At 40.6% G+C, this 26,930-nt stretch overlaps 1 protein-coding gene across 1 annotated transcript in view; it reads left to right on the top strand.

Moving 5' to 3' along the window:
• The first annotated feature begins 433 nt into the window (after positions 1-433).
• Positions 434-26,930, top strand: part of SYDE2 (synapse defective Rho GTPase homolog 2) — a 46,908-nt gene continuing 20,411 nt past the window's right edge. Inside the window, exons 1-4 of the mRNA XM_040987240.1 lie at positions 434-1,193; positions 12,212-12,901; positions 19,238-20,340; positions 23,775-23,901. Coding sequence (XP_040843174.1) covers positions 449-1,193; positions 12,212-12,901; positions 19,238-20,340; positions 23,775-23,901 — 2,665 coding nt within the window. The 5' untranslated portion in view covers positions 434-448. The remainder of the gene's footprint in view (positions 1,194-12,211; positions 12,902-19,237; positions 20,341-23,774; positions 23,902-26,930) is intronic.

The raw sequence follows: 26,930 nt of genomic DNA, 5'->3' as shown, positions 1-26,930 counted from the left end.
CGAGGGGGACGCCTGGGGTGCCCCAGACTCACTGCCAGGCGCGCACCCAGGGGGAGCGGGGCCTGGCCTGGACCAGCTCCGGCCGCCGCCTGAGGCGCGGGTCCCCGAGGGGCTCCGGGAGCGGCTGGGGGCGCTCGGGCCTCGGCCGCACGCCGGGCAGGAGGCCGCCCCCCGGGGCCGCGAGCTCCTTCGCGCCTCTCTGCACGCCCGGCCGGGTTCCGAGGGCAGCGGAGAGGAGGCGGAGGACGAGGACGACGACCACGCCGACTACTACGAGAACCTGCCCGGCGGCTCCCGGCCCGCGCCCGAGCCTGAGGGGGCGGAGGCGGAGCGACGGCCCCCGCCTCCCCTGGCGGCGGGCTCCTCCCCGGGGGCGGAGGGCGGCCGCCGGGAGACCGGCAGGCTGCAGACCCAGTTGCGAGAGGCCTATTATCTGCTGATCCGGGCCATGCACGACCTGCCCCCGGACTCGGGCACGCGGCGGGACTTGGCGGGTTGCGGCTGCCCCGCGGGAGCCCGGGCTCCGGGCCAGCCACCTCACCCCCGCGGCAGTACCGGCGGCGGAACTTGCGCTCCAGCCTGGGAGCTGGGAGAAGGCGACTGCCCTGGGCAGCAGGTGTCCCCGCCCGGATCGCCTCGGAGGGAACCGGGGGGAGACCAGCTGCAGACTCGTCGGATGCGGCTGCCCTGCAGCAGGAGCCTCGAGAGCCTCCGGGTGGGTGCGAGGCCGCCTCCCCTTCAGCGGTGGCCGAGCGACAGCTGGATCAGGTGCGGCTCCCGCCGGGACCCGGGCGAGCCCTCGCCACGTGGAGGCAGGATGGACGGCTGGAGCCCGGGCAGCGCAGGGGCCGCCGCGGCGCCCCCGGGACTCTCGCCGCCCTGCTCCCAGAACTCCGGCCGCCCTTCGGGTAGCCCTTTGAGCGAGCCCGCGGGGTCCTCAGTGATGCGCGGCGGCCAAGGAGACCTCCCGGAGGGACCCCCTTGCCTCAAGCCGCCCGCGGTGACAGTGAAGAAACTGCAGAAGTGGATGTACAAAGGACGCCTGCTGTCCCTGGGGATGAAGGGTCGCGCCCGTGCTGGGACACCTTCCAAAGTCGCGGGAGCGCAGGCGGCCGCTGCGAACCGGGGCGCTTTGAAAGTGTGCGACAACCACGTCCTTTCGGTGTCTCCAGACCAAAGAATAACGCTGACAGGTAGGATGATTTGCAGCCGCAACGCGAACGCCGCCCGCCTTGGTGTGTTTACCAACTGGCCTTGGGTCTCAGGAGCCAAGCCCGGGCTCGGTGACCGTGCCAAAGTCAGTGTCATGCAAGTGACGGCTTACAGCGCTTTCGAGGTTGCTTAGGATAATGCATACACTGGATTTGCTTTTCTTTTTCTTCTTAAAGGCAATGGCTTGAAGAACTGGGAGTTTTGTTTCTAACTCCCAGTGTACCTGCTGTCTGAATACAACAAACAGTAAAGGCTCGCTTCACCACACACTTGAGCGATGGGCGGTGCTGCTTGAATTTTTTATTCTCTGTAGCTCTAGGCAGATCCGGAGACTTTTGTGGAGTTTGCGAGTTTGAATCTGATCCAAGGGAGACTTTACAGGCTTCGTAAACTGTCATTTTACTTATTACACCTTTTTTTTCCTTCTCCCATGCAGGTTCACACACCTTCCCACCCTAAATCCAGGCAAATCGAGACCCAAAACCCCATAAGTAAAAAATCTTTTTTAGTTGGGTAGATTTTACATTCTCTTCTCTACCTAAGACACCGATGTCAGTAATTTTTATCAGGGAAAACCAAGGATTCCAGTATTTTAAGTCAAAGAAACAATGTCCCTTGTATTTTTTTTTTAAGTGTAGGCACTTAGGCATTTGTGAATTTAAAGACACTCAATTAGAAGTAAAAATTAGTTTTTAAGATGTATACTTTGTCCGCATTATATGAATATGCTCCCCGTTTTGGGGTGTGATTTTTAATTATTACCAAAGGGTAGGTTGTCAGATCTCTCTTGAAACTTCTTTGTGGTAGTAGTTAGCGTAAGATCTTCAAACTGAACCAACAATGTGACTCTTTGAAATACTTTCTTTAAAAACATTGAAGAAGCAAAAAGACTTACTATCAAGAGTAATTTTAAAGAATGCTGTATACTGAAATGGATTCATGATATTCTGTCTTACTGGTAAGAATTTCAAGTTCCACAGGACTGGGTTTAAGTACGTTAGCTTCTTTCACCAATAAACAATGGTGAAGAGAAACAAAAGCTCTAATCAAACAAGACAGATCAAATGATTTTTTAAAGTGCAGGCATAGTTGCAAAGTTTTTTGGATCTGCACATCTGTGATCCTTAGCTGTCAAATTTCATCCTCAAGTGTACAAATTACATTTCCCTTGAACAATAGGATGATAAGATGTAAACTTTTTGTAAAGGGAGGATGGTTTGTACTAGATTCATATTAGCACGCATTTACAGGAGTAAAGTATCTTTCATTTATTATACTTTATTGTCACAGCATCATTACTTCTGATCTTGGTTCAGTTAACTCTATGATAATTGAATTTCAGGCATAATAAAAATGTATTAAAAACTTCAGTCAAATATTTTTTACCTATTGTGAAATGAAACATTTACCATCTGATGGCTTTTGAGGCCCTATATAGTATAAGCAGTCAAAGAGTTAAAAACTAATAATAAATGTAGGTCCTTCAAAATGGTTTTGTTGATTTTTTTTTTTTGGTAAGAAGATGAAGAAAACTGCTCATCTAACACCAGTGAAAATGTAACAGAATTATAGTGATAGTATTTTAGATATTTTATAAGAAGTCAAAGCAAAAGTTACCATAATTTCTTGTAAATGTTCTTTTTGGGAAGGCTGAGGATTTGTGATTTGTGCAATGCTTGCATAACTAACGCAGATTTTAAGTGTTTTGTTTTCCTTGTTTGTTTTCAAGGTTTTTGTGTGTGTGTGTGTGTGAAGCATAATTTGGTCTTATTAAGACCAATCTTGATACTTGGGTGGGAAATATGACAAGTATTATTTAACAACAGCAGAAATAGAGGGGTTATGTAGTTTGCAAAGGTCGCACAGCTGGTACCTGGATTTAAATGATCAGTGTTATGTAAATCCAAATTCAGATCTCTGTGCTTCCAAAACCCCTGTTAAGATAAGGCCAACGACATTCTAAAATTCTTTAGAGGCTTGAGCTAATTAATTTTGATAAAATGAAGAAATGGTTGGAATTTCAACAAGGTTTAGAGAAGTATGCAGTTTCCTCAGAGTTGCAAAGAAGATGAGGAATTTTGGAATTTTGGAATTTAAGTTTTAGGATTTTAAGTAATCACTGCATTATTTTAAACCTTTACCTTTTTTTTTTTAAAGATTTATTTTATTATTTTTTTTTATTGGAAAGGCGGATATACAGAGAGCAGAGACAGAGAGGAAGATCTTCCGTCCGATGATTCACTCCCCAAGTGAGCGCAACGGGCCGATACTATGCCGATCCGAAGCCAGGAGCCTCTTCCGGGTCTCCCGCACGGGTGCAGAGTCCCAAAGCTTTGGGCCGTCCTCCACTGCCTTCCCAGGCCACAAGCAGGGAGCTGGAAGGGAAGCGAGGCTGCCGGGATTAGAACCGGCGCCCATATGGGATCCCGGGGTTGCAAGGCGAGGACTTAACCACTTGCGCCACCGCGCCGGGCCCAAACCTTTACCTTTAAATGCTTACTTTAAGATGATGTTACTTGGATTCTGCTTTTAAATGTTTTCTGAAAAAAATTATACAGATGAAGCAGTGTATTCTTTTTTTTTTTTAAGATTTATTTTATTATTTTTTATTGGAAAGTTGGATATACAGAGAGGAGGAGAGACAGAGAGGAAGATCCTCTGTCAGATAGTTCACTTCCCAAGTGACTGCAGTGGCCAGTGTTGCGCCGATCTGAAGCCAGGAGCCAGGAGCCAGGAGCTTCCTATGGGTCTCCCATGCAGACGCGGGGTCCCAAGGTCCTGGACTGCTTTCCCAGGACACAAGCAGAGAGTTGGATGGGAAGTAGAGCTGCTGGGATTAGATCCGGCACTCATATGGGATCCTGGCGTGTTCAAAGCGAGGACCTTAACCACTAGGCCACCGTGCTGGGCCTAAAGCAGTGCATTATTGATGGTATTAAGATGTGAATAGTCCAAAAAGTTTGTGTCACATTTTTTCCATACAGCTTATTCAGGCAGGTTTTATTTTTTTTTAAAGATTATTTACTTTTATTAGAAAGGCAGTTTTACAGAGAAAAGGAGAGACAGAGAGAAAGATCTTCAGTCTGCTGGTTCACTCCCTAAAGGCTGCAGCAGCTGGAGCTGAGCCTTTCTGAAGTCAAGCCAGGAGCTTCCTTGAGTGCTTTCCCAGGCCATAAGCAGGGAGTTGATGGGAAATGGAGCAGCAGGACACGAAGCAGCACACGCATATGAATCGTGGTATGTGCAAGGTGAGGATTTAGCCACTGAGCCATTGGCCTGGGCCCACACATGTTTTTAAAAATAAAATTGCATTTAGAATTTGTAATATACAATAATTTCTTGAGGACTTAGAGCTAGTTAATTTACCTAGATATTTTGAAAAACACATTGAAGAACATGTGAGAAATGGAGGCCAAAATATTTTTTTATTTTGGTTTCTGACTCCTATTAAGAACTGCTAAAAAGTTTGGTTTTATCATAATGCATTTGATGCATTAACTGTGTAGTGTTCACAGAGTGGCCAATTTGTTCTTAATTGAGATGATTATTTAAGAAATCTAAAGTCATTACATGAAGTAAATAATGACAAGTTTCAGCAAGCTTTAAGATTACAAATCTTGGGGCCCGGTGTGATGGCTAATTGGCTAAATTTTCACCCTGCCTGTGCTGGGATGCCACATGAGTTAATGTCCCAGCTGTTCATCTTCCCATCCAGCTCCCTGCTTGTGGCCTGGGAAAGCAAGCAGTAGAGGAAGGCCCGAAGACTTGGTACCCTGAACCTGCATGGGAAACCCAGAAGAGGCTTCTGGCTCTTGTCTTTAGATCAGCTGAGCTCTGGCTGTTGGTGGCTACTTGGGGAGTGAACCAGAGGACAGAAGATTTTTCTCTCTCTGTCCTCCCTGTACCTGTCTTTCCAATAAACATAAATAAATCTTTAAAAAAATTATAAATATTTCCCAACTATACTTCATTATGTTTTATAAATAACTCTTAATTAGCATATAGTTTTCAGATACAAATTCCAAAGTGTCAAGTTGAGCTTTTTTATCCTTTTATTGCTTTAAAAATAATTTGAGGTAGAGAGGCCCAAGTGACAGAGTTTCAGGCCCCTGACTTTGATCAGGCCGTGGGTATTTGAGTGAAGCAGCAGGTGGAAAATTGTCCTCTCTTCTCCCTCCCTCACTTTTTCCTCTTTCTCTTCCCTCTGCTCCTTGGAGCTCTCTCTCTCTCTCTCTCCCTTTTTTTCTGTCACTCTACTTTATAAATAAATAAATAAAAAATAGAATCTTGGGCCTGGTGCAGTAGCTCACTTGGCAGTCTTCCCCTTGCAAGTGCTGGCATCTCATGTGGGTGCTGCTTTGGTCCTGGCTACTCCATTTCCCATCCAGCTCTTTGCTTGTGGCCTGGGAAAGCAGCAGAGGATGACCCATGGCATTGGGACCCTCCCTGTACCCACATGGGAGACTTGGAAAAGCTCCTGGTTCTTGACTTCAGATAGGCTCATCTCTAGCCATTGCAGCCATTTGGGGAGGGAACCAGTGGATGGAAGATCTTTCTATCTCTCCTTCTCTCTGCAAATCTATCTTTGCAATAAAAATGAATAAAATCCCTTTTTAAAAAGAATCTTAGGCCCATTGTAGTAGCTTAATGATTAAAGTCCTTCCCTTGAACACCCCAGGATCCCATATAGATGCTGTTTCTAACCCTGGCAGCTCTGTTTCCCATCCAACTCTCAGCTTGTGGCCTGGGAAGCATTCCAGGACCTTGGGACGCTGCCCCTGCGTGGGAGACCGGGAAGAGAGTCCTGGCTTTGGGTTGACACAGCTACAGCTTTTGCGGCCACTTGGGAAGTGAACCATTGGATGGAAGATCTTTCTTTCTGTCTCTCCTCTGTATATCTGCCTTTCCAATTAAGAAAATAGATAAATCTTAAAATATAATCTTAAAAATTATTTAAAAATTAGCCTATTTTTTTTCTGTGACATGATTTGTGAAAGGAAAAATTTTGTTTATTACTTTTTAACATTTTGCCTAAAATTTGAGATAATTATTTTAAGGTGATATTTTAAAAATTATCATGATCTTTAATTATTTTAAGGTGAGGTTGGCATTTGTTTTGATGCAGATTCTTATCTATTTTTGAATAAGATTTATTTATTTTTATTGGAAAGGCAGATTTAGAGAGAAGGAGAGAGAAAGAGAAGGATCCTCTGTCTGCTGATTCATTCCCCAACTGGTCACTATGGCCAGAGCTGTGCTGATCAGAAGCCAGGAGCCAGGAGCTTTTTCCGGGACTTGTCTGTGAATGCAGGGTCACAAGACCCTGGGCTGTCCTTGTCTGCTTTTCCAGGCCACAAGTAGGGAGCTGGATGGGGAAGTGGAGCCACCAGAATATGAACTGGTGCCTACATGGAATCCAGGTGCAAGCAAGGTGAGGACTCCAGCCACCAGGCTATTGCCCCAGACCTATCTACTTTTTTGCTCAAATATTTGTAGCTCTAATTTCTTTTTTTATGAGTTTCATTACTGTGAATTTTTCCAACCAGTTGTAAATTTTCCCAGAAAATTCTTTCTGCATGAGTCCTCTTTGTTCAAGGTTAGTAGCAAAAGGCATGAGACTTTTGAGCTTTAAATCCTTCTCTGAGAATGTCATTGCAGTCCTACAAGCAAATGCAATTGCTTTTTTGTTTTGTTTTGTTTTGTTTTGTTTGGTCTTTGTTTTTGGAAGAATGCCATAGAACATTGGAGTTGCTTGTGGCTGGAAAACTTTGAGGATTGTAAATTCAGCAGAAAATTGTGTTGTGTGGATTTGAAAGTTCTATGTTTCTGGATCAGTGATTCTCAAGATATGTCTGGTGTTTAGTTTTTAAGACCCCCCAAGGTTATTTTCTAGACTTTTGCCATTCCCAGGGTGGCTCAGTGTTTTAGAACAGCACTTTTCAAACTTAATGTACGTACAAATTTTGAAAAATCTTGTTAAAAATGCAGATCCTGCAGGTGTGTGATATGACCTGGGATTCTTCATTTTATTAAACTTGCAGCATAGATTGTTGCTTTTTGGTGAGTCACATCTTTAAGTAGTAAGCTTATAGAGTGCTTACATCCCCCTGAAGTTTTCAAAAAGAATTCTATCTTCTTTTGATACTTAATATTTAAACTAACTGCTGTGAGAGCAAAGCACTTGAGCCCTTTTTGCTCAGTTGTATTTGCATGAGTTAATAGTTAATTGCTTCTATCTGATGAGTTTGAGCACTTCCGTATGCAGTGTTGTCATCCTGCCCTAGAATGTTAGTGAGATCTTGAAAGTGGCAACAGAAGAACCTGTGTCACACAGTGCTGAGCAAAATAGAGATGAGAGGTTTATGGTCCGAGTCCTGCACTTAAGAGGCCAGTCTTTACGATGCCAGTTATTCTGCCTTGGGCTCAGTCTTCTGATTGCTGTGCGGGTGAACAAGATAATCCATTTGGTACTGTGCCCAGCAGTTTGCTTGTATTATCCAAAAGAAGTCAAGCCTGCTTTGTGAGAATACAGCGGTTGCCCAAGGTCATCAGGATTCTGGATAGAGAAAGATGGTCAGAAGCTGCGGAATACTGCTGTGAGGAGCACTGAGAATAGGGCAAGGGTCCACCCTCTAGAGGAACTCGCTCTGCTAGTCTTTTTCTTTTATGCTTCTTTTTCTTGCTGCTATTACTTTTGTGGGATCAAAGTATCCCTTGCTAGTTTTCCTGTTTTGAAAGTCAATACATAGCTTGCATTCCTTAAGGGATTTTATTACTAATCATATACCAAAAAACATAAAAGTACTTTTTTTTTTATTCTGCCCTCTTCTCCCTTTAGGTTTACCTGGGAAGATACAGATATCTACACAAAAGCACACACAGAAGCCTAAGACTTAAATTTATTCTCATTTTGTCTTTGATCTTCTAGGGTGGCTCTCTAAGCAGAGGATGCTTGCTTTTATTTAAACATAAACTTTAAATCAATGTTAGCATACTTAATAATTTTAATTTTAGACTTAAACACTAATGCAATGTTCGTGAGAATAATTTTAAGATTTAAAAACCAAAATTTTCCTTGCAAAGCAGAGGGAGTGACATGAAGCCAGAAAGGGAACAGAGAGTACCCATCTACTGGTTCCTTCCCCACGTGCTCCAGTGCTTGGGCACTTGGTACTCAGGCAGGACCTTCTGTTACATGACAGGGACCCAGGGACTGACGGCATCACACTTACCTCTTAGGGTGTGCATTAGCAGGAAGCTGGAATAAGGAATGGAGCTGGGATTCTAACCCATGTGTGTGATGCCAGGGGTGTCTAACTTCTACCCCAAGTACCAGCCCCTTTTTTAGGATTTGGATAGAGAAGTAAGGAAAATCAACAATTTGTTTCTGCAGTAAAAAATTTAAAACAATGATAAGATGTCTGTAGATGCTACATATTTTTATAAAGACTACAGTATATAATTTTAGAATGTATTAATTAATTGTTCAGTAAAAGTAGTATAGATTTATTGCAAGATAACAATTTGAGAATATAAAGTTGGCAGAAGTGGCTCCTCACAATGCAATCTTTTCTGTGTTGAATAATTTTGCAGAAATTGCCATGTCTGCATTCTCTTACAGATTTTCAAAATAAAATGATTTTAGTTAGAATCTTTTTTTTTTATATTTTGACAATCTTTACATAGTTAATTAGGGTAAATAGAATCTTAAAATTATGTAACATTTGAATTTGCAACATGATAAGGACTGTTTTGCTCTGCAACTTTGAATATTTATTTGTATCTTATTTATGCCTTTTTTCACCATATCTAAAATCTGAAGCCAAGAGTAAAAAGCTAAAGGTAACACTTAAAATTTATGGTAAATGGATTAAACACTAAGCAAGAAAGGAAGGAAAAAGATTGAAATAACTTCCCATTTTGCTGAATTTGTATATATATGTATGCATCCATTTAATTAATTAACATAAAGATGATATGTTTTAAATAATTTATAAGTGATTAGTCAAGTAAAGCTTACTACCTTGTATAATATGTTCTTTTTTTTTTTTAAAGATTTATTTCTTTATTGGAAAGTCAGATATACAGAGAGGAGGAGAGACAGAGGAAGATCTTCTGTCTGATGATTCACTCCCCAAGTGAGCGCAGCCGATGCTATGCCAATCCGAAGCCAGGAGTCAGGAGCTTCCTCCAGGTCTCCCATGTGGTGCAGGGTCCCAAAGCTTTGGGCCATCCCCGACTGCTTTCCCAGGCTACAAGCAGGGAGCTGGATAGGGAAGTGGAGCTGCCGGGATTAGAACAGGCGCCCATATGGGATCTCGGGCGCGCTCAAGGCGAGGACTTTAGCCGCTAGGCCACGCCGCTGGGCCTGTGTAATATGTTCTTTAACAATTAAATAAATTTGTGCATGGTGCAGTAGCCTAGTGGCTGCAAGTCCTCACCTTGCATACTTGGAATCCAGTATGAGCGCAGTTTCAAGTCCACTTCCCTTTCAGCTCCCCGCTTGTGGCCTGGGAAAGCAATAGAGGACAGCCCAAAGCCTTGGGACCCTGCACCCATGTGGGAGACTCCAAAGAAGCTCCTGGCTCCAGGCTTCACATTGGCTTAACACTGATCACTGTGGCTGCTTTGGTAGTGATCAGTAATAGAAGATCTTTCTGTCTTTCTTCTTTGTAAATCTGACTTTCCAATAAAAATAAATAAATCTTAAAAAAAAATAATTAAGCAAATTTGACTTTTAAACTTATTTGTTTATCTGACGGAGAGGAAGACAGTAAAAGCTCCCAACTGGTAAATCACTCCCCAAATGCTCAAAATGGCCCTTATCTGGGGCTAAGTTAGGAGTCAGGAATTCAACCCAGTTTTTGGGTGTGGTGGCAAGAATCCAGTCACATGTGCCATCACTGCCTACAGTTTGCAGTAGCAGAAAACTGGAGAGCTTGACATCTAGACCCAGGTATTGTGATAAGAGACTCAGCAGTCTCCATTCTAGGCCAATCACCCATCCCTTAATTAGGCCTTCATCTGAAATTATTTTAATGTAGCCATTTATGTGTAAATGAAAACTTAGCATCAGCATTTTATAATAGCAGTTAGACTATTACAAAAGTCAAACTTTTGTAGTTGCATAGCTTCATTAAAAATAGTTGTAGTGAGGGCCTGGTGTGATGGCCTACTGACTAGCTCCTCACCTTGCATGCTCCAGGATGCCATGTGGACATCGGTTCATGTCCCAGCTGCTGCCCTGCTTCCCATCCAGCTCCCTGCTTGTGGCCTGGAAAGTAGTTGAGGATGGCCCAGGGCCTTGGGATCCTACACCCGTGGGGCAGTCCCAGAAGAGGTTCCTGGCTCTTGGCTGTTGGCTTCGGATTGGCTAGCTTCAGGTCTATGTGGCCACTTGCCGGGCAAACCAGAAGATGGAAGATCTTTCTCTCCTTCTGTATGTAGATCTGCCTTTCCAATGGAATGGATATATCTTAAAAACTGTTGCAGTGAGTCTAGCAGTGTAATTATTCCTTTTTAACATTGTACTTTTATATCAATAAAGGTATCAACTTGCTTAAATATGGGGTTCTAATAGCTTTATTTTTTTCGTTACAGTTTCTTGGAATAAAGTACAAATAAAAGTGTGTTTAAGGAAGAAACATTTATACTATATGTCAAAAAACTCCAGTAGCGCTCAGAATAATTCATTTAATTATATAAAGTTTTATATGCTTTAACAGAGGTCTGAGAAAAAAGGTAAAGATATGACTCATGGCCATTGTGAGTTACATAATTTTGTACTTCTAGATTCAAACTTATGTTATGTCAAAGCTACATTTTATGGCCTTTGAAGGTCTGAAATACTGTTAAGTAAGACTGGAAATTATAATGAGATAAAGGTTTCAGTGTGTTTGACAAAAGCACGTGGTCACTGAAGGCCCAGAAACTCCAGTACTTCCTGAATATGTATTGATTTTCAGTTCTTAATTGTATTGTATTTTATTTTTTTGAGTATTCATTTATTTATTTTTATTGGGAAGGCAGATATACAGAGAGAAGGAGAGACAGAGAGAAAGATCTGTCTGCTGGTTCACTCCCTAAGTAGCCACAATGACCAGAACCAAGTCAATCTGAAGCCAGAAGTCAGGAACTTTTTCTGGGTCTCCCATGCAGGAGCAGGGTCCCAAGGCTTTGGGCTATCCTTGACTGCTTTCCCAGGCCACAAGAAAGGGGCTGGATGGAAGTAGAGCATCTAGAACACTAACTAGCGCATATATGTGATTCTGGTGCATGCAAGGCAAGGACTTTATCACTAGGCTACTGCACTGGGCCCACTTAACGTGTTTTACAACTGTTTAACCATTACTTTTTACTTAGTTTGACACCAAGATGATTCAGTCATACACACTCAAAATAACAGAAAATGATAATTCTATAAGTTTATAAATTTGACATGATCTTAGATTTTTGAAAATATGATTTTAATAACCTATATGCATTGACTTACTTACAGATATTTGGTTAGCGGACTGATTATTATTGACTACAGTGGATTATTCTGTTAGTTTATTGACCGCCACGGAAACCTGCTATATGCAAACTCTTCGGGGTGTAAATGATTTTCCTGTTTATATGGAATTAACATAATGTTCACATATTTAGAATATGATCACATATTAATACATACATGCATACATCGTTGGCGTATAAATTTTTTATGAGCGGGCACTGTTTTGTTTATTATTTCCTTGTACCGGTTTGTGCCTGGCCAATCGTAACAAAATTGTGTTGTATTTACTTTGAAACTTTAGTGACGGATAATAGAAATCATAGTTAGATGAAAAGTCCAGAACTTTTTGGATTCAGTTTTAGTCTCTGATTGCGACTGATACCAATTTTTATTTATTTTTCTCTTAAAAAATTTTCGAAATTTTTGAAATTTTTTGAAAGTCAAGGACAACTTTTCCTGATACACCAGGGATTATAATCTATCTTCTTTTCTTCTTTGAAACAGATTTGCTCGAAAACGTTTATGGGTCTTCAGTGAAGAGAAGGGAACTTGAAGATCTGAAGGATAATATTGAATTCAGTGGTCATAAGCCACTTAACAACATCACTGTTTCAAAGAAACGCAGTTGGCTATATCAGAGTACCCTGAGATCTCTGGAGGAAGAAAGTAAGAAATGCCAAGAGAGAAGTCATTTACCCATCTCACCTGTCACTCCACCTAAACATCAACTATCTCAACCTCTCCTCAAAACGTCTGAAGAATACTGTACATATATGATGTGTAATACTGCGGAGTCCGCCTTATCAAGAAACTGTTCTTTAGATTGTAATGAGGAAAATGATGCAGATGATGAAGGAGAAATATGGTACAACCCCATTCCTGAGGATGACGAGCTCAGTATGTCGAGTACCTGGAGCTTTGGCGAGCCGCACTCTGCTGGTCAGAAGCTTCCGGCCGTCAGTTGGAGCACGGTGTCTGGCAGTGCTCTGAAAAAAGCAGAGCAACATCCTGAAGACGCGTGTCACTCCTCCGAACACACAGGTGATGCACACACTGTGCAGTCACGTGAAGTGCATCCTATGGATCCCATCCATCCTACAGACTTTGGACAGCAGTGCAAGCCAAAGCTAGGACACAAGACACTAGAAAGTGTGGTGTTAGAGGATAGTCCTACATCAAAGTCTCCTTTTACAGGTAAAAGAGGATCATATGTGCTGTCTGCTCTTCTGCCTTCTGTTTCCTCATCGGTTCTTCGATAGTTGCTGAAATCAAATATAGATGTCTTTGGTATTTGTGTCCTTTTCCTTATTATGTGAATATATTTCCATGAAAATAAAACTTCATAAGCTTAAAATTATGTTGATACATGCAGTTGCTTAATAGAAATGGAGACAGAAATTAAGATCTTACAAATAGAGCATCTGAAAAAGGAAGTAGTGAATTGAAACATTTTATAAAGATCAACCTAATGGATGTATTTATCCTTGATTGCCTTTAATTTTCCATTGTGCTTCATTTAGTCTCAGGCAGACATATTACCCAGGAAACAGAACATAAGGTACATTTGGTTGCAATGATTAAATGTGGAATAGAAAGAAATTCTGTTTTATATCAAATCTGAATCTGTAGAATTATTAATTTATAGATATGGGTCAAGGCAGATCTGTCCATGCCTTATCACATATCATACTCTTTTGGTTTTATCGCTTGCGACCTCAAGGGCAGAAATCTGTTTTTAGCCACTATCTGTTTCTTTGGGAACTTTGGAATCTTAAGAGATCTCTGTAGGCGCCCTGGGAGTGCTTCTCAAGCACTTACTGATGGGACTTGAACTACAACTACCCCTGTTCCCTTACCTCTTGGGTGCAATAATCTGAGTTAGTATTCACATTGTTTCCCTGAGTTTTATTTCAGTAGGTTAAGTTGTAGTTGCCCGAAATGACAGCAGAGTTGATAACTCTGAATTTTCTCCTGAATTCTTTCATTCTCTTGCTAATATTTCTTTGTTTTGCAAATCAGGTACTTGAATTTGAGCTCAGGGGTAATGTTATATTAAGAAAGGTTAATTAAAAAATTATATACAGTGTGATGGTAGTTTTGAAAGAAATGATGAATGCTATATCAAGAATGATAATCTTTTTCCTGGGTGTTGAGACTGAAGGTGTTTTTTTCTTTGTGCAATTCCAGTTGTGGACTAATTTTCTGGAGTAAATGTGTGCTTCCTTTGTAATCAGGATATGGGGAGAAATAAGTAGAGTTGCAGTTGGGACTGAAGGTTGTAATCAGGGTGAGGGATAGGAAAGGCTGAGTTTCAATGAGAGTGATGGGTGTGGAATGGTGCAGAGAAGGCAGGAGGGTAAGAGCATAGAAACTATTTTCTGCAAAGTTGTAAAGTGACACACATTTTGACTTACAGTACTTCCATGAGAAAGTATTTTATGTATGGTAAATTCTGAATCTGGAAAAGCCAATAGGCTTTTGGAAAAAAAAAGGTAAAACTCGGGACCTGGTGTTGAACCTGGGAGAGGCCCCTGTCTCACATTAGAGTTCTGGGATTGATTCCAGGACTTTAGCCACTACACTATCGCGCCAGGCCCTAGGTTATTTTTATTTAGTACCTTTGTCTTGCATGATAACTTTCAGATTTACATTTCTGTTTCTCATGCTTTGTGAATCTAATGGAGTTGATGTGCTCCAATCTACTTCACTTTCCCTGGTGCTGGCTGTTAGGTTGTTTTCACTGCCACTGCAGTGATCTTTGTCATGATCATTTTTACTTTATTAAGATTAATTGCTGGGCCCAGCGCGATTGCATAGCAGTTAAACTCCTTGCCTTGAATGCACCAGGATCCCATATGGGTGTCAGTTCCAATTCCCAGCAGCCCCGCTTCCCATCCAGCTCTCTGGCTGTGGCCTGGGAAAACAGGATAGTTCAAAGCTTTGGGACTGTTCACCCGCATGGGAGACCCAGAAGAGACTCCTGGCTTCGGATTGGCTCAGCTCCAGCCGTTGTGGCCTCTTGGGGAGTGAATCATTGGACGGAAGATCTTCCTCTCTGTTTCTCCTCCTCTCTGTATATCTGCTGTTCCAATAAAAATAAATCTTTAAAAAAAAAAAGATTAATTACTAGTATAAGTACTGCGTCTTTTTAGCTGGTAACTAATATTGGTAATTCCTGTATTGTATTTCCTAAAGGGCTTACTGGCTTATGGGGCAACTGAAAATTTGTTGTTTGATTAATTAATTTATTTAAAATGAAATGAACTCCTACTTATGTGCCGTTACTGTTCTACATGCTGAAGGAATGGGCCAGTTTCACTGATTCCAGCCTGGTTCATAAATATAAATATTTTTGTTTTATACTTTTTCATAATTAATTGGTCTCTGACTTGATTAGTTTGGTTTAGTTTTAATTGCCTCTGTAGTTTACAAAAGCAGAATTTTTGTTCCAGTGCATTCAGTCTTCTTTGCAATAAAAGTTGTTAATGTATAGTATTTTAGTTTAATAATCAGTTAAGAGCTTCAGTATGAATTTGTTTGCTTATGTAAAAAATGCTGACTTTCTTAATGATTTAATACAATCTAGAGCAGTTTAATATACAGGGTAGCTTTTCTATCCTGAAACAAAACAGACATTTGTAACAGGGCTCTGGTTACTATAGAATGTCTTAGACTGAGAAACCAGTAGTGTTATACTACAATTTGCAGTACAAGGGGATGCTTTGTACAGTTTATCAAACACTCTTTTTCATGTTCATTGCTTAACAGAGAAACCCAGTGGGCATGCTTAAAATAGTCCTTTCTCTACAAAGAAACTACTTCTTTGTCACTAGGTCACATAGAAAGCGGTTCAGGAGAGAATATTACATTAGTGTTTTCAAAAAAGGTCTCAATCTATTGACTTTAAAAAAATATTTATTTTCAACTACTCAGGCAGAGTGAAAGAGAGATCTTCATCTGCTGCTTTACTTCCCAGATTCCTGCAACAGTCAAGTAAAACCAGTTACGTGGAACTTTGAGTCTCCCATGTTGATGGCAGAGGTCCAACCAAATGGGCCATCCTCTGCCTTCTCTCAGCATGCTTTAGGAGAAAGTTGGATTGGAACTGGCATAGCACGAACCAACCCTTGCCTTTTAAAGTAAATAAACACATTTTTAAACTTTAAAGTATTACTTTTTTACGAGGCCAGTGTTGTGTAGTGGGATAAGCCACAACTTTTGACATCAGTATTTTCTGTGGGTGCAGGTTCATGTCATGTCTGCTCCATTTCTGATCAAGCTTGGTGCTCATGGCTTGGGAAAAGTAAAAGATAGCCCAGACGCCTGCAGTGGCCAAGGCTGGGACAATTGGAAATTGGCAACTGGGAAGTTCATCCAGATGGGAGTGTCACAGGCACAACCAGCTAAACCATCACTGCTGCCTCCCGGGGTTTGCATTAGTAAGAATTCAATGTCAAACCCAGGTGTTAGATAAGGGAGGCTCGTGTTCTGTCCAGCATCTTGATCACTAGGCTAAATGCCTGACCCACATGTTCTCGTTTTAATTGTGAAATGCAGTGCTGTATAAATTAGCTTCTGCTATTAAAGTTGTTAGATCTTTGTCCGTAAGAAATAGTCATATGAAATGTTTATTTGGGTTTTAAATAATTGGAATATTAGATGATTTATTTAATGGGACAATTAAAAATTCTATAATATTAGTTTTAGACAGTATTTTAATTTTGCTTTATTATTTTTGAAGGTGTGTTATGAATAAGTTTAAAAGTGGAACTGATGGGTCCAGTGCAGTAGCCTAGTGGCTAAAGTCCTCGCCTTGCAAGCACCAGGATCTCATATGAACATCGGTTCATATCCTGGCGGCCTTGCTTCTCATCCAACTTCCTGTGTACAGCCTGGAAAAACAATAGAGGACAGCCCAAAGCCTTGGGACCCTGCAATCCGTGTGGAAGACCCAGAAGAAGCTTCTGGCTCCTGGCTTCGGATTGACTCAGCTCTGGTCATTGTGGCTTCTGGGGGCGGGCAGTGAATCAGCTGATGGGAGATCTTCCTTTCTGTCTCTGCTGCTGTCTGTATATCTGACTTTCCAATAAAACAAATAAATTAAAAAAAAGTGTAAAAGTGAAATTGATGACTATACTTTTTTAAAAACCTCTATGGCTTTAAAACGTCAAACTGTGAAACACAAAACCTAGTTTTACTGCGTCTCTGATTATAGAAAATGCTTCTCTTAAATTCAAAAAATAGACCTCTATTGGTTGGTTAAAAGAAAAGGAATTTGAAACTTAAGTAGAATTTCTATCTTATTATTACTATTTTTTTTTAAAAAATTTGCTTATTTGTATTGGAAGGGTAGAGTTACTGAGAGAAGGAGATATGGACAGAAAAATCATCCATTCATTGATTCAGCTGCAGTGGCCAGAGCTGAGCTGATCTGAAGCCAGGAGCCAGAATCTGCTTGCGGCTCCCTTGTGAGTGCTGAGCCCCAAGGCTTTGGGCTGTCCTCTACTGCCTTCCCAGAGGTTACAAGATCCATATGGGTCTCCCATACGGGTGACAGGAACCCATGCATTTGAAACATCATCTACTGCCTTTGATAGCAAGAAGCTGAATCAGAAGCAGAGGTGGGACGTAATCCCAGGCTACTGATATGGGATGCAATTGTCCAAAGTGGCTGCCTAACCCACTAGCCTGCAATGCCCACCTCTATTTCAGTTTTTTCTAAGCACCTATATAATGTTTCCTGACAGTGTATAAAAGTTCCCCTTTCTCCACATTCTTGCAAGTATTGCCAAATCAGATATACAGAGAGGAAGATCTTCCGTCCTATGATTCACTCCCTAAGTGACTGCTACAGCCAAAGATGCACTGATTCAAAGCAAGGAGCCAGGAACTTCTTCTAGGTCTTCTACACAGGTGCAGGGCCTCAAAGCTTTGGCCATCCTCGACTGCTTTCCCAGGCCACAAGCAGGGAGCTGGATGGGAAGCAGGGCTGCTGGGATTAGAACTGGTGCCCATATGGGATCCTGGCTCATTCAAGGCGAGGGCCACAATGCTGGACCCTGTTTTCAAACTTTTTAAAAATATGGTTTAGGGCCCAGTTTGATAGCTTAGTGGTTAAAGTCCTTGCCTTGCACGGCCTGGGATCTCATATCAGCGCCGGTTCTAATCTTGGCAGCTACGCTTCCCATCCAGCTCCCTGCTTGTGGCCTGGGAAAAGCAGTTGAGGACAACCCAAAGCCTTGGGACTCTGTGCCTGCATGGGAGACCCGCAGGAGACTTGGCTCCTGGCTCCTGGCTTTGGATTGGCTCAGCTCCAGCTATTGCAGCCTCTTGGGGAGTGAATCATCGGACAGAAGATCTTCCTCTCTGTGTCTCCTCCTCTCTGTATATCTGCCTTTCTAATTTAAATAAATAAATAAATAAAATATGGTTTATTATTTTACTTCAAAGCAGAGTTTCGAGGGAGAGAGAGAGAGATATGATGTCTTCTATCTTTTGTTTCACTCCCCAATGACTGCAATAGCCAGAGCTGGACTGATCTGAAACTGGGAGCCAGGACCAACTTCTAGGTCTCCCATATGGGTGCACGGATCTAATGCCTTGGGCATTCTCCACTGCTTTCCCAGGCCATCATCGGGGAGCTGGACTGGAAGTAGAGTAGCTGGGGTTCGAACTAGCACCCTTATGGGATGCCAGCCACTGCACCAACCCCATAAACTGTTTTTTTTTAAAACCAGCACTGCTTTGATAGCATTTAGTTTTAGAGGATTGTAAATATAGAGTAAATATTCTGCTACTAAGGAGGAATTTATGTTTAAAATAAATGTATTAATGCAGAGAAGTTTTCTTAGTTTCCTTTGACACACGCTGTTAAAGAAATAAAATATCACACTCACTGAAGTGGGTTCTTATGGGAAAGATTTAAAAGGAACTTGTACTTGTCATGGAGATTTTCAGAATAGCAGATGGAGAAGAAGCTACTTCTTTCAACATTAAGCAGAATGTAGGACCTTAATGAATTTTTTTTTTTTTTAGGATTTATTATTTGAAAGACAGTGTTGAGGGGGAGAGTGGGACATCCTCCCGCTGGTTCACTCACCAAATGGCTACAGTGGCCAGAGCTGGGCTAGGCTGAAGCCGGAATCGAACTTCATCCTGTTTCCCATATGGGTGATAGAGGTTCAAGCACTTAGGCCATCTCCCACTGCTTTCCCAGGAACATCCTCAGGGAGATGGATTGGAAATGGAGCAGCTGGGACTCAAACCAGCGCTTGTATAGGATGCTGGCTTCATTGGCAGCAGACCAACCCATTGTACCACAATGCCAGCCCCTGTGCTATTGTTCTTGAAGGGGTAAATGGAAATTGACCTGAGTATTTAATCTCTTCATTGAAATGAAACAAGATAATGTATTTTTTTTTTTTTATGTTTGAGAGCCTGTTTAGTCAGTGGTTTATAAAGTAGGAATAAAAGTAGAAATCAAAGCATATAACTTTATAATATCATCCTTTTCTTTCTTTTTCTTTTAAGGTCCTGGTATCCTAGCTGCTACAAATAGGACTGAATTGGGAATTACAGAACCATCTTCTCCAAGCCCTAGCCCTGTAAAGAAAAGCAGTTCAATTAATTGGTCTTTACCAGATAAAATAAAATCTCCACGGACTGTGAGGAAACTTTCTATGAAGATGAAAAAATTGCCAGAATTTAGCCGAAAACTGAGTGTTCGGGGAACCTTGAATTATGTGAATAGTCCAGATAATACTCCTTCTTTGTCTAAATGTAACTGTCAAGAAATTCATCATACTGTTATTCTGCCTGCTGGGAATACAACCACAGTTGCAAAGAGAAATGTTATAAGCCGGTACCATCTTGATACCAGTGTAACTTCTCAGCACAGCTACCAGAAGAAAAGCGTTGTGAGTTCTAAGTATTCCTGCAAAAGTGGTTATCTCAGTGATGGAGACTCACCTGAACTTGTAACTAAATCTAGCAAGCATGGCTCTGAAAACAAATTTGGAAAAGGAAGAGAAATAATTCCAACTGCTTGTAACAAAAATGAAATAGACATTGATGCTTTTCGGCATTACAGTTTTTCTGATCAGCCTAAGTGTTCGCAGTATATATCTGGCCTCATGAGTGTGCATTTCTATGGTGCTGAGGATTTAAAACCACCCCGGGTAGACTCGAAAGATGTCTTTTGTGCAATTCAGGTAGATTCAGTGAACAAGGCAAGGACAGCTTTACTCACATGTCGAACAACATTTTTGGACATGGATCACACTTTCAACATAGAAATTGAAAATGCACAGCATTTGAAACTAGTGGTATTTAGTTGGGAACCTACTCCAAGAAGAAACCGAGTGTGTTGCCATGGAACTGTTGTCCTGCCCACCTTATTCAGAGTGACAAAGACACATCAATTGGCAGTTAAATTGGAACCTAGAGGTCTTATTTATGTGAAAGTGACTCTTATGGAACAATGGGATAATTCTCTTCATGGACTGGATCAGAACCGAGAATCAGTAATATTTGGTGTTGATATTCGCAAAGTTGTGGAAAAAGAAAATGTAGGACTGATGGTGCCACTTCTGATACAGAAATGTATCATGGAAATTGAAAAGAGGGGCTGTCAGGTATTGCTTTATTCTGTTGCTTTACTAACTTCTTCATTAATTAATTCATTGTGAGTCTTGGTAAAGTAATTCAAGATAAAGTTAAAAAAAAGTGATTTGGACATTTCTTCATTAATCTTTATTTTTATGCCACTGCTGTCTGGTTATAATTGACACCTTCACCTGTGTTGTCAGTGACCGAGAACATGCTGTATGGTTGCACAGTGAATGTTTTGACACAGAGCCGCATGGGTCTCATAAGATCAGTGTTGCTTTATGCTAGCATTCCTGGGATAAGCCTGAGCTGATAACACAGGCAAAGACAAATTCATATAAGAAATGTTTCTGCATGGTTTGACATTCCAATGGGAGAAAGTTGCAATAGTGAACTCTCTAACCCTGCTTCACTCCTACTCTCAGTCCCACTCATTGGAAGGCATATGCTTGTCTGTCTCTTTATTGTGGAATAATGTGCAGTAAGAGGAGAAATCCTACTAAGATAAGGACATATCTCATTTTTCTTAAAAGGCAGTGGCATCCTGTTAAAACAAAAAGGAAATCTAGTATTATTTATAACAAAATATACACATGTTAGCCAGTTGGTAGATCATTGCTTCCTTTATTTGCTTTAATATATGTACATAGTGTGAGTACATGTTCTATGACAATTGACTCTGGGATGTTATTCTAAGGTAAAATTATTAGATTTGTTTATAAAATGTGTTATCCTTAAAATCATATTTTTGAATTAGTTATCCTTTGATTCTACCAGAATTGGGCTTAGAAGACAAGAGAGGAGAGTATATATGGCAGAAGGTGAAATGTGATTTCTGTATTTACAATAATACTCTTTTGAATTTTAAAAACCTGCATAATTTAGTGTCATTTTCATTAAAATGCAAAAGACCTGAATTTTAGTTTTTCCTCAGTGTTACTTAACTGTGTGAAATTGGGCAAGTCAGTTAATCTCTGTAAGGCGGCTAAAATTTTGAAACTTCTTTTTAACTTAAAACAATTATACAGAAGGAACAAATTTCATGTTTTGAACCTTTTCTAACTCAAATACGTGAGTTCATCTCTGGTTTTTGTTGTTCGTATGAGAACAGGGCTTTCTTTTCCAATTCTGTTTTTGGTCAGTTACTTTTCTTGACGTTCTCAATTTTTCTTCCATTTTATTAGGTAGTGTAGACTTCAGAAATTAGAATTTAAAACCAATTATGAAACTTTAATAGTTGAGTATTAAAATATGAAACTCAATTGCACTGTACTTTTACATAGAATGTTTTCTGAAATATTTATAAACAGAAGCTTGTGTAAAGACTTTTATCATTTACTGTAAGTACCAAGAAAACATGTTTAACAGTGCAGTAGAGATTCTCTGAGGCATTGAGAGAATAAAATTCAGCATTTGAAGTTAGTCACATCCTAAAATATCCTTTCCTTTAAATAAGTGTATTAGATTTTTTAATTGCCTTTAATAATTTATTTGTAATTTCATATTTTTGAGATATAATGGTCCACTAATTAAAGCTTATAAAATAAAAGAAATAATAATCCTTTAATTTGTTCTAGGTTTAATCTGTTTCAGGTTTGAGGAGATATGTCCTATCATGATTTTAATGACACTTAAATGTACATGTATCATAAGGGTTATAACCAAATTAGTTTCTTTCATTCTGGTAGCATTTCCTTTATTCTATTGAATATTCTATTGAATATTCTAGTTTTATTTTTTGGTTCACCTGCCTTTTTACGATGCCTTTCTTGAGATTATATACATATAAGAATATAACATATGTTCTTAATGGGAATGTGTCAGGAATGTGGCTAAAATAGGCAATTTGAATTTTCATCTTAGTTGATTTCCCTTAATAGGTTGATCCTTTTTAAATGTTCCAGTACCTTGAACAATACCATATCTTAGCAACAGTTTTAAGATCCTTTAACTGTCTTTTTGTTAATATTTACAGCTTAGCATCTTAAATAACTTTGGATGACATTTCTCTAAGTCCTTCGTTATCATTTTTCTAGATTGAATCTTACTTCTTCTGGTGCATTGAATGATTGATAGATAAAGCTGGATATATCATCTGCACACTCCTTACTCTAAGACGTTTATATCACTTTATGATGTCTGTTATTCAAATCCTTGAAGGATTGCTCTTACTTTAGTTTTGTCTGGAAATCCTTTTTCCAAAACCCCACTCAATTCACACTGCTTTAACTTCCTAACTGTAAAAGGTCTTTGGTGGGAAAGTGCAGATGGCAGCCACTTACTATCCTTAACTCTGTTGAAATTTTATTCTTTAAAACAGTTCTGGTAGTGTGATCAGGTTTTTTTCTGTTTACAGAGATGCTGATTTCCTCTTTGAGTTTGTAGTGAACTTCTTCTTCTTTTTTTTAAAGATTTATTTTATTCATTGGAAAGTCAGATATACAGAGAGGAGGAGAGACAGAGAGGAAGATCTTCTGTCTGATGATTCACTTCCCAAGTGACTGCAACGGCCGGTGCTGTGCCAATCCGAAGCCGGGAACCAGGAACCTCTTCTGGGTCTTCCACGTGGGTGCAGGGTCCCAAGGCTTTGGGCTGTCCTCGACTGCTTTCCCAGGCCATAAGCAGGGAGCTGGATGAGAAGTGGAGCAGCCGGGACTAGAACCGGCACCCATATGTTATTCCGGCGCGTTCAAGGCGAGGACTTTAGCCGCTAGGTCACACTGCTGGGCCCTGTAGTGAACTTCTTAATATTTTAGAACCTGTAGGAATTAATAGTATTTAAAAAATAAATCTTGGTGGGGTGAACAATGTCTGTGTACCCTATGGGAATTTGAACTGAGGCTTTTTGTTTGTTTTAGTATATGTTTTAATGAAATTTCTTTCATCACTTTATAATCAATTAATTTGAGAAATAGCCATACAAATGCTTTTATTTCTTCCTAAGAATCTGTTTTTCTTTTTCCTAGAAAGCTTTATACAAATTGTATATTGGAATCTTATTTGCAAGTGTGTGTTTGTTATATGGAACAGAAGTTGAGGTTTAAAGAGATTAAATAACTTGCCCAAATTCACCGAAGAAGGAGTGACAGAATGGGACTTTTTGACCCCCAAAACTCATGTTTAATTGCTGTGCTGTATTAGTTCAGTCTAGAGGAAAAGATGTGAAGGGACTCATTCTTGGGGCTTGGAAATATTGATTCAGTATAGAGAATGAAAGATGAGGTTTTGTATTTTTGCTTAAGATAGCTTCATAGAAATCAGTTTCATTGTAAATGGTGTCATGTTTTCTTTAAATCTATCACTGTATCTCAGTTTATAGTAAATTTTTGAAAGTGATTTGAGGTATATTTTAACTAAATGCCATTAGAAGATATTGCTTGCCTAGTTTATGTGACTTGCTATATTGTTACATATTTATATTGTCAAGTTCACCATAATGTGGCCATAATTTTATTTCTAGGTAGTAGGCCTGTATCGGTTATGTGGTTCGGCAGCAGTCAAGAAAGAACTTCGAGAGGCTTTTGAGAGGGATAGCAAAGCTGTTGGTTTGTGTGAAAAAGAGTACCCAGATATAAATGTAATCACAGGTAATAAATGCACTTTATCTTATGTGCTCATTTTGAAAAGACTGTTATCTGTAGGAAAGAGAGTTGCAATGCTAGCTCTGTGCAATTTGGTTTTATTCTGAAGTCTTTCTTTTCTTCCTTTACAAACATTGTTTAATGTGTTATTTTCTGAGGGGGGGGAAATATTAATACATGGCTCATCCTCTTAAATAGTCGGTATATGGCCGAGGAAATGGAACCTCCGTTAGCTGTAGGAGTTATCAGGAGGAAAAGGATACCTTTTTGAGGAATAGATAAGAAAGCATAGAGTCCAGTGTGGCTGGGGCTTAGGTGATATAAATGGCTACGTGATTAGGGGATTTAGATTGAGTTAACTCACAGAGGAGCGTCATTAAGGATTTTTGAGTATGGGCACTGAAATAATTAGAGATTGTTTTTGGTAATTTTCATCTGCCAACTTAATGTGCTGTATTGGAATTGGGTGAGACCAGAAGAAGGAAAGTAAGGATGCCTGATGATAGTCCCAAGTACGAGATAGTAAGAACTAAAGACGGTTTGTAACTGAGACATAGGAAAGCATGGAATTGAAAAGATGTGAGGAAAGATAGAGCCCAGGAGTTTAAAGGGGGGGGAATTTGAGACCTGGATGACTCAGTACCATTAGCAGAATTAGGAGTGTCATAGGAAAGCTACTGCTTTTGGCAGGGATATATAGAGAAAGATTATGAATTACATTTTGGATGTAATATTGTTGAATTTAATATAGTAGTAGGAAATCTACTTTAAGCAAAGTTGAAAATCCTAGGGAGAGGCCGTACGTAGTAGGAGCTGGTACTGAGGTGCAGTGGGTTAAGCCACAGATTTGTGATGCCAACATGCCATGTTCAAGTTGTGGCTGCTCTACATCCTCTACAGCTCCCTACTGATGCACTTAGGAAAGCAGCAGACGGTAGCCTATGTACTAGACTCCTGCCACCCACATGAAGATACACAGGTGGCGTGTCAGGATCCCAATTTCAGCTTGGACCAGTACAGTTATTGCTGCCATTTCTGGAGTAATTCAGAAGACAAAAGATTTCTCTTAGTCTTTCCTCATTGCCCTCCTCTGTCAGATAAAGTAGGTTAAAAGAGAGAGAGAGAGAGAGAAGATGTAGTAGAATTTGAGGGATCTTTTATTTATCAAAATGGTACATATAATGTAAAACATTAGCAATAGGTTTTTTGGGCCCGGCGCGATAGCATAATGGTTAAGGTCCTCACCTTGAATGCACCAGGATCCTATATGGGTGCTGGTTTTAATCCCGGCAGCTCCACTTCCCATCCAGCTCCCTGCTTGTGGCCTGGTAAAGCAGTCGAGGATGGCCCAAAGCCTTGGGACCCTGAACCAACAGGGGAGACCTGGAAAAAGAGTTCCTGGTTCCTGGCTTCGGATTGGCGCAGTGCCAGCTGTTGCAGTCACTTGGGGGAGTGAATCATTGGACAGAAGATCTTCTTCTCTGTGTCTCCTTCTCTCTGTACGTCTGCCTTTCCAATACAAATAAATAGAAAGAAAGAAAGAAAGAAAGAAAGAAAGAGAGAGAGAGAAAGAAAGAAAGAAAGAAAGAAAGAAAGAAAGAAAGAAAGAAAGAAAGAAAGAAAGAAAGAAAGAAAGAAAGAAAGAAAGAAAAAAGAAAAGGAAAGAAAAGAAAAGAAAAAAAAAGAAAAGAAAGGAAAAGAAAGAAAGTTAGTTTTGGGGGGTGGGGGTAGGGGCAGTGCTGTGCACTCGGCTAGCTAAGCTGCAGCCAGCATCTAGTATGAATACCAGTTCTAGTTCTGACTGTCCCACTTTCAGACTGGCTCTGTGCTAATGTAAAGCAGCAGAAGGCAGCATGAGTGATTAGGCCTCTAAAACCCAGTGGAGTTCTAGGCTCCTGGCTTCATTCTGTACCAGCCTTGGCTGTTGTGGCCATTTGTGGAGTGAACCAACAGGTGCAAGATTCTTTCGCTTTCTGTTCTTTTCTCTCTCTCTTTCTCTTTCTTCCCTACCCCCTCTCTCTTTAAGATTTATTTATTTTTATTGGGAAGGCATATTTAGAGGGAGAAGGAGAGAAAGAGAAAGATCTCCCAATCGCTGGTTCACTCACCCAGTAGCCACAATGACCAGAGCTGAGCTTGTCCGAAGCCAGGGGCCAGGAGCTTCTTCTGGGTCTCCCACTCAGGTGTAGGGTCCTAAAGCTTTGGGCCATCCTCTGTTGCTTTCCCAGGCCATAAGCAGGGAGCTGGATGGGAAGTGGAGCAGCCCATGTGGGATTCCAGTGTATGCAACATGAGGACTTCAGCCACTGGGCTACTAGGCCAGGCCTTGTCACTTATTCTCCTTCTCTGTAACTCTGCCTTTCAGACAAATAAATAAATCTAAAACAAAACAATAACAAAACTTAAACATTTGGTACTCCTGAGAGATGGGGTAAAAATGGCACATTGAAGATATCAGCAAATGGATGTTGGTAAGGCCTTGCAACTGACCATAGTTTGAACAAACAAGGACTTTGGGGATCTCCAAATTTCAGAGGGAGGAAAAGAAAGAAAAAATACATAGACATTAAGAGGGAAAGGGGAAGTTTGGGAGACAGGAGATAACAGAGATATGGGAAGGTATAATGCATGTCATTCTATAGGGATAATCTTGCAAGATGGGGAACGAAGGCCTTTTGGCATTACATACCAGCTTATAACCTTATTATAATATTAAAGGATATTTAATGCTTATAATTCTTTTTTAAGAGAATGCTTTGATAAATTTCCTTTCATCATCTGTTTTCCATAATCAAAATGCGTGATCAAGTTTGTCTCACTTACCCATCATCCCTTTTAAATTATTATTTTTCTTTGTTGGGGAGGAAAAGTTGACAGAGAATACTTTCATCTTATTCACTTCCCAAATGCCTACAATAGTTGGGCAGGATAGAGCCAGAGATTAGGAAGTAATCTAGGTCTACTGCAGTAGTGTCCTTGGCAGAAAGCTGAAATTGGGAGCTAGGCTTGGGAATCAGCCTAGGTGCTGTAAGGGC

Source organism: Ochotona curzoniae, unplaced genomic scaffold, assembly GCF_017591425.1.
Source record: "Ochotona curzoniae isolate NIBS_2020 unplaced genomic scaffold, NIBS_Ocur_1.0 contig_4612, whole genome shotgun sequence".
NCBI lineage: Eukaryota > Metazoa > Chordata > Mammalia > Lagomorpha > Ochotonidae > Ochotona > Ochotona curzoniae.
This window is presented reverse-complemented; position numbering and strand designations above follow the sequence as displayed.